The sequence below is a fragment of the Mastomys coucha genome, unplaced genomic scaffold (assembly GCF_008632895.1).
Source record: "Mastomys coucha isolate ucsf_1 unplaced genomic scaffold, UCSF_Mcou_1 pScaffold6, whole genome shotgun sequence".
NCBI classification, from domain to species: Eukaryota; Metazoa; Chordata; class Mammalia; order Rodentia; family Muridae; genus Mastomys; species Mastomys coucha.
The window spans coordinates 37,047,080-37,056,031 of record NW_022196912.1 but is presented as its reverse complement, the minus strand read 5'-3'; the positions used below and the strand labels follow the sequence as shown (position 1 = coordinate 37,056,031).

The 8,952-nt window shown below is 34.1% G+C and overlaps 1 protein-coding gene across 1 annotated transcript in view; it reads right to left on the bottom strand.

The window, feature by feature from the left end:
* Positions 1 to 7,828: 7,828 nt before the first annotated feature.
* LOC116080982 (T-complex protein 1 subunit zeta) overlaps positions 7,829 to 8,952 on the bottom strand; it is a 2,773-nt gene continuing 1,649 nt past the window's right edge. Inside the window, exon 2 of the mRNA XM_031357704.1 lies at positions 7,829 to 7,863. Coding sequence (XP_031213564.1) covers positions 7,829 to 7,863 — 35 coding nt within the window. The remainder of the gene's footprint in view (positions 7,864 to 8,952) is intronic.

Sequence of the window (8,952 nt, the reverse complement as noted above, 5' to 3'; positions counted from 1 at the left end):
TGTTGTTCTGGAGTCCCAGTTCTTGTACATCATACTATATATTTCCTCTGTCTGTTTTGTTGAATTTACTGCCCATTAAACATAATTGTTAACCATTAACTATTAATTATTAACCACAAATACAATTTGAAAACTGTTCTCTACGGTACACATGAAATAAGTAAAATTCTCCACAATTGAAAGAGAAGCTTTTAAAGTAGGAAACAGAGACTGTGAGTATATTCTCTTTGATTATTTTTGTTTGTTTTTTATTGTAAAATTCACTAGCAATATCCTCATGGAATTATTTATAACAATTAAAATTCAGAAAAAGCAAAGTAGCTCATGTCTTTGATTAGAGCTCCTCTCTTTTACTAATACATTTAAGCAAAATAAATAGGTTCTTCATTTGGTCCTAGTATTCCTTAAAAATTGATAACAAAAGATGGCTATTTCTGATATACTTTCACAGTGAGATCCAAGAAATATGAATACCTAACTCGCATAATATACTTATTAAACACAATAATCGTCAAATATCTGATCTGCATCTTCTCAATGTGAGTGTCCTAATCTGATTAGTCAGAAATAGGCTATATATCCAGATCTACATTTGTAGACCATATCTATATCATATACCAATGCTCCATAAGATCCTAAGAGACTAAAACTATTTCAGTTGAACTAGTGTTAAATGGATGTAACTTGGAGGCATTATGCATTACCATCACAAATTGATTGATGGAGTAGATTTATTGAGCACAATGAGTCCTATGATTGAATGTGTGTTATTGTCCCTTACAATGAATGTTGAGCACTCATCTTAGAACTACTGTTGGTCTTGCTAAACAGAAAGTTTCCTGAACTCCAGGATTCTCTATTAGTTGGGTGCCAAGAGTTATAAATGCATTCATATCTGAAAACTATGTTATTCATGCTCAATGTCAAGAGACTATGCTGAATATTTGGGAGTGTAACTTAAACTACATCCCATGGTTGGTTAATTAGAGATAAAAGTGGCAATTATCTCAACCTCCCTTTTAGCCTGTACTCAGCAATGAAACTAGGCTTTGAAACTAGGTCTGGCCATTTAATTGTATTCACTGCTAAGCTATGGAAGGTTTTAACTTCATGTATTACTACTTTGTGTTGAAATAATCTTAGTCTTATACAAATCCAACAAAATAGTAACTTTGCGGTGTTATCAGTCTCCACATTATAAAGTCATCAAAAATAAGAAATCAAAATTGGATTCATACAAAGTTATTAATTAAACCATAAATGAGACAGATTTCACCAGTTTTCCCCTTAATGTCACTTCCTTCATTGTGTCTATTACATATCAATGGTCCCTATTTGAGTTTCATGACCTAAGCTGAAGGGATTTGGAACCCCATAAGAGGAGAAACAATATGAACCAACTAGTAGGTAGGGGGGTTTTGGAAGGAAAATAAGAATGGGAATAACATTTGAAATGTAAATAAAGAAAATATCTAATCAAAAATTAAAAAAACATTTGGCAAGCATTGATTTTTGACACTATGGGTGTTGCTTAATTGAATTTGCATGATATTTCTAGACTGAGGCCATGATTTATTAGGAAGAACTTCATAGATATAAAATGGCTATCTCAAGGTAAAATGTCAGGGATACATCATAATACATTTTATTAGTCATGACAATGATCATTTTATTTACATGGAGTCTAGCAAATTTCTCTGGGACACAGCTATATTTTACTATAATAATAAAAGTATCCAGTTTCATTTTATTCTGAGAGAAACTTTCTATGTAGCCTAGACTGGCATTGACATTTCAATTCCTTTTTTCTAACTTCTAAAGTGGTAGAACTACATGGCTTCCCAACCATGGAACCTCAGGTGAATGGTGACTGATAAGGCTGTCAATGGCAGCACAGCCATCTGAGAACAATGAGGTGGTTCCTTAATGAACTCCAGTCTTGCCACTTTACCTACCATTGTGCTAAGTATCTATACTGTTTCCCCATGCTATGTCAACTCACAGTCTTGCCTATGGGTATTTGTTACAGATTGTAGCTCCTTTTAGCTAGATATAAAGTGTCCTTCAGAAAGAATGAACAAATAAATAGCAGGACAGTCATATGATAAAAAACTGCTCACTTCTAAAATTAAATGGCATGGAATAGTGAGATAGCTCAGTAGGTAAAGGAGCCTGTTGTGAATTCTGGTGAGTGGAGTTCAATCCCTGGGACCCACTTGACAGAAGGGGAAAGTCAACTCTTGAAGGTGACCATCTGAACTACTTGTGTGTGTGTGCACACATGAACAAGATGTGTAATTAAAAGATTAAAAAAGAAATGAGATAATTTAGCCATGACAACATAGAAAAATTAAAGTCATACAAATAAGTAATATAGCTAGTATAAGGGGCTAGAAATTATGGTACTTCCATATAATTAGGTGGAAAAATAATACTAGTAAAAGGTAAAAGGTGACAGCTCTAACTTTTTAAATCTATGTATAATATAAGGAAAAAATAAATATTTATCAGTTTAATTGTCAAAAGCATTTCCCAAAAAGATACTTATTAATTTCTTGCTATGAGCTATATGGGTTGAATTTTACAGTTTACTCTCTAGAGGGTAGGTGGAGGGAGCCATATTCCTTAACAATGGAAGAGGGACTTAAGATAAAACTTGCAACAACTAAAGGGTGACAATAGATAAAGTGTTGACTAGGCCATCATTAGTATAAACTTGTATCTGGCTTGCAGAGATAAAGATGGATCCATAAAGGTTGATTGAATGTGTCCACTCCTAGTCAGTATAGACACATGGCATATGAGTATTGTTTTTGGGTTTCTAGTTCTGTGATAAACACCATAGCCAAAAACAATGTGGGTAGGAAGCAGCTTACCTTACAATTCTTTGCTCATACTCCACCATGGCAGGAAGTCAGAGCAGGAATGTAGATGCACCAGAGAGCATAGAACATGATGCTGTACTGATTTCTTTGCTGCAGGTTGCTTATCCTGCTTTCTTATATAATCAAGAATATACCAGATGTGGCACTGCCCACAGTGAACTAGGCACCTTCATATCAATCATTAATTAAGAACATTCCTAAAATACTTGACTACGGACAATCTAATGGATGCATTTTCTGAACTGAGATTCCTCTTCACAGATTACTCTAGCACAGTGGTTCTCAACCGACAACGAGGTTACATACCATAACTTGAGAAACACGGCTCTAGGCACTTCAAATAAATGATAAAATGAAACAGGACTAGTGTGTAATTTGGAAAGGGGAGCAGAAAATATTTACTAGGGGAAAAAATCACAGAAACATGAATAAGTATTTGACAAAGTAACAATGTGACAACATAGGTTATTATCATTCAATTTCCATTAACTCTAATAAATATGCTTCATTACAATAATGTAGATAATGAGGAAACTGAATGATCATGGGTGACTCTCAGTTTCCACTGATGAATACATTTATACATCTAAAAACTTGTCTAAAAACAAGTAAATGAAAGTGTAGCAAATTAATGTTAATGATATTATAACATTATATATTCAAGTATAAGATATATTGGTTATTTATGCAGCAATTTTGATGTATTCACATCAGAATTAAGCATAGTAACTTGATTTTATATAATTTTTTTTTATTTTCTATTCTGGAAAAATATATAGGCTTATAATTCATTGTGTGTCCTGAAGTTAAGGTACAAAGCTAATATTTCAGAAAATGGTTTGATAACTTGTTATAAGTTTTCCACAAGAAAATTTGCATTGATATTTTATAGGATTCAGTGTACATTCTGTGTAACTAGCAAATATGAAATGAGATCCTTATAGCTTTGTACCAGTCTGAAGTATTTTCTCATTTATGTTTTGAGTAATTGGACCTTTACCAAGGACCTATGTAAACTCAAGGATCAAAGAAGTAAATGGCACAACCCTATATAGAGGTGACTGCATTGTAACAGAGGCAGAACTATGCATATGAACTTTATGTATAGTATAATAAGCACAGAAAATGAGGAGTGCAGAAAACCAGAGTAGACACACAGACTGCATGGTGTTGAGTTCTGATGTTTGTTTCATGAGAATATTCTCTGTGCATCTCTGTACATACTTGAGTCCATAACTGGATACAACATGGTTGGCTAATATGGATACTTGATATAAGATTCAACCATAACGTAAAAATTCTTCAAAATAATTTTTTGTAAGGCATTGATGAATAGTAGAAGGCCAAAATTGTTGTCTTAATTAGGATTTTACTGCTGTGAACAGACACCATGACCAAGGCTAATCTTATAAATGGCAACTTTTAATTGGGGCTGTTTTACAATTTCAGGGTTTCAGTCCATTATCCTCAAGGCAGAAAATGGCAGCATCCAGGCAGGCATGGTGCAGGAAGAGCTGAGTGTTCTATATCTTAATCTGAAGGCTGCTGGCAGAATACTGGCTTCCAGGCAGCTAGGATGAGGGTTTTAAAGCCTCCCACAAGACCACACTTACTCCAACAAGGCCACACCTCCCAAGAGTACCACTCCCTGGGCCAAGCATATACAAACCATCACAATTATAATGGTTATAAAAATAACAGATATAGAGTCTGCACAAGTGGCTTAGTGGTTAAGAGCACTGACTCTTCTTCCAGAGGTCCTGAGTTCAATTCCCAGCAACCACATGATATCTCACAACTATCTATAATGTTATCTGATACACTCTTCTGATGTGTCTGAAGAGAGGATCAATGCACTCACCTATACAAAATAAATAAATAAGTAAATGAGTAAATAAATAAATAAATCTTTAGAAAATAAATTGATAATATAATGATGGTGAATCTTAGACCTGATGACCAGAGTGTGATAGGGAGAGGAGTTATACCCAAGACTCACAACATGTGCTCAAGTCAGAATCTGCACCTCTTTAACACAACACACAGGCAATGCTGAGGACCCTAGGATCAAGCAACAGCTATGACTTGTCTGTCTATAAAGACTTGATAGTCAGTAGGCATAGTCATTTAGGTTATGACAAACAGGTTCTGATCAGTCAATCGGCATGCTCAAAATGGTAAAGAAACAGGATATTTGTCTTCGTATTTAGTTAACTCTTCACTACATTTGTTGCCCTATCCAGTGGTCTCTGAACTTCTTATAGATGGTAACTGAACTTTCTCCGTCCTAGCCCACTGCCAGAGTTCTACCCAAAATTGCATTAATTGATCATCTGCAGCTTCTGTAGAATGCATTTGAAAGAATCCACTGATGTTTTATTGCTATATTTGGAATAAATACGGAGCACCTACATGTGTTGAAAATGCTAATGCTTTAACTGTTCTAATTATTTAAGGAAGAAAAATACAAATGGCAGCAACACAAGCCTCAAAGGGCCTGACTCACATGTAGAACTGGAAAAGAGAGAGGAATTATAATGAAATTAGGTCCTTTGGCCTCAGGTGCATGGATACTACTACCTCATTCTATCAGGACATGATAAGACGATGTAAAGATTCTGGTCTCAGAATATTGGTACACCTGTCCTTGAGTAGAATAGGACTTACGATGTGTTCAGTAAATGAGCAAGTAATGTGTATAAGATTATTTTTTCCCTTATCCCAGCTTCCATCTTTAAGGACATCTCATAATTAATATACACTTTTCAATTTTCTGTATAATTTCTTGTTATTTGTGTCAACCCCTACACCAAAGAGTTTAAGAATGATTGTAACACACGTCAATCTTCAATAAAGTTTTTTTGTGATAGCACTAATCATCTTTGCATTCTATTGCATCATATTTCTGTTTGAAATAGATGCATAATTACTAATTTACTCTCTGAAACAGCAAAAATAATACATAATATACTATATCAAGATTTTAAAAGAATACAACATCATAACTATTCGATTTCATGAAAGTATTCAGAGCCCCCAAAATCTTGATTTATATTACATGATTAAATGTCTCCCAAAATCAAAATTAAAACATCTCAATAAAATAAGTGCATATTAGGAAGAAGCCAAAGGATGGCTGTCATTTAAAAGCTTAAGTTGATTCAGAAATATATATTATGTATGTGTGTGTGTGTGTAAATATATATTTTTCAAAAATATATATGTCAACAATTAATGGAATTATAAAAGAGGCTACAAATTGAACAGGAGCAAGGAGAGCACATTGGAGGGTTTGTTGGAGGAATGAAAGAAATATATAATTACATTATGTCTAAAAAAATTAAAGAAGTGACTAAAACTATAAAACAATTATCTAACCAATCTGTCCTATACGCAGTAATGATTAGGAGAAGAAAATGTAGCTTTTGAACTGAGACAGATGATGCTTATAGTTCACACTTGAACTTTGCAATGAGTGCACGGGGGTTTCTTTTAAAATAAGACAGAAAGCTATAATTGTATGCTCACTGTTCTTATGCTCATCGTAAGAATGGTTGTTTCCAATATGAATAAAACAGTTTCTTTCCTCCACAACCGTGTAGCTGAAGTGAAAGAGGCAAGAATACACAACACACTTGATGCAGTTAACATTCATCTTTCCAAGGTTACCTCAAATGTAACCTCATGGTAAAGTCTGTCCACAATCCTCCTTCCAGAGCATCCTTATCACACATTTGAACAGTGTTTCACAGAGAATAAGAAAATAACTGTCAGATGCTATTTATTATCTGAATCTACTTACTAAAAATATATTCATGAATTTCTCTGAAGCTTTTCTCAATGTTTTATTTAATATAGTTTTCTAAGAGATAACTGAGGTGAGCCACAATTAGATAATATACTGCTTCCTTACTCCCAGCACAGAAGCAGAGGCACGTCTGAGATTTCAAGGCAATTCTTATGTACTTAGACACTTACAAGCCAGATAGAAATATATAGATACTGTCTAAAATATATGAGTTTCTTTTCATAAAAGGAAATGATTAACTTTTAGGAATTTAGAAACATCTTCCTGTATCCACTCCTGATAATACTCCTAAATAATTCCTAGTCTGTGATTTTTTTATATGAGCCCCAGAATCCTGTTTAAACTTCTCCTCCTTGTCTAGTGTATCCTGTATCGTTCACCATCATGGATAGAGTCCTGGGAAAATTATATCTTCAAATGAGCCAGAACAAACCCAAGTCATCAAATATAATTTCAGTAACTTCACTGCTTTACAATTGAATACTTCCCCAAATGGTTACAATTTATTAATGTCAGATTAAAGGACTCTGTTCATTTTTCCAACTCAGTTAAGAGACAGTTAATGAACAGTGTTGCTTTGTCCAGACTATTTGGGGAGTATGCAGACCCTGCTGTGGAATGGCTCAACTAATGCCATTGGATTATTGACAAGATTTTTCTCTGTACACAATATGCCTCTCTATATAACCTTTTCGTTAATGAGATAGTAATTATATCATCAAGACTTAAATGGCAAGAAACATCATCAGTTATAAGAACTATCACATCAGTTGATAGGGGAACTCTTAATTTTGTCAAATTTCTTTCTTTGGGTGTTCTCAAGGACAAATATTTCCATAATATAAATAAAATTGATGGTTGTAACGGTCAGTAACAATGATGAAAACTGGCTGAAAAAGATTATAAACAAACAAACAAATCAAAATCAAACAAAGCACCATTTGCTTTGATATCACCAATACTGATTAGAAAACTTAGTGCTTTATGACCACATGGACCAAATCACCTCGACACTGAAGAATACTTTATTGTATATTTGTTGTTATCAACAATCTTTAAAAATGATAAGTGAAGATGTATTAGAAGTTTTAAACTGTGAAAGGAATATTGATTATTCTTTATGCATGCACAGGTGTTAAATCTTGCAGGTGGGGCCATTCAGTTGAGTTGCTGAAACAGACAAGAAAAGATTAAAGGAGATCAGAAAGGATGTTTTAAGAGATAGAAGAATTAGAGGATTGCAAAATCGATCATCAATAGGAGGAGAGGACCTCGGCCCTGTGAAGGTTCTGTGCCCCAGTGTAGGGGAATGCCAGGGCCAGAAAGTGGGAGAGGGCAGGGTGGCAGGCATGGGGAGGGGGGAGGCAACAGGGGTTTGTTTTTGTTTGTTTTTTTGTTTTTTGGAGGGGAAACTGGGAATGGAGAAATTTGCATGTAAATAAAGAAAATATCTAAAATAAAAAAAAAAGAGATAGAAGAAACACCCAGTTACTTCCATCTAATTTACTTTTCAGAAAATGGGAGCACACTAGAGAGTCCTACTCCTTTCTTTTCTCTGATCTGAGAGCAAAGTCGCTGTCTTTGTGAATTTTTTTAAAAAGTGTTATATTGGTCTGTTTCCATATCTAATTCTTCTCTTTCTTAAATGTGATTTTTCATTGTTATCAATGTAATACACAAAAGCTTATAGAGGGTTCTACAAAGCTGATAATGAAGAACGACAATACCCAATGTAGTTCTACTTTCTAACCGCAATAGGTTTAGGGCTTTGGCTGTTTAGCTGGCATTTACATTGTTTAAAATAACACAGATGTAAATTTGTCTATTTCTTTTTTTTTTTCACTCTTTAAGTATTTATTAGAGACACTATGAAACCCATAAATTACCCAGATGTTTTACACTGGCAAGAATCTTAAACATTTAACAGGGAGTTGGCTGGATAATTTTAAATACATCCACAACAAATTATTCTTTTGAGCTGGGGGTCTCCTGTAGCCTGAGTTGCCATAGAACTTCCTGAATTTATTTCCAAAGTGCTAGGCTTATGCATCACCATGCCTTATTTAGGAGAAAACCATTATAAAATTTCAAAGAACACTTTAGGAACAAGGGTAGACAACATGCTTATGTAATTCTTCTATCAGTGTAGCTAAAACATCTTTTTCAGTGGGTTTAAGACCTGCTTTGAGCGTCTTAGGACACTCAATGCAAAAATAAAATAAAATTTTACAGTATTATAATTTGAATAGGTGCCAAATG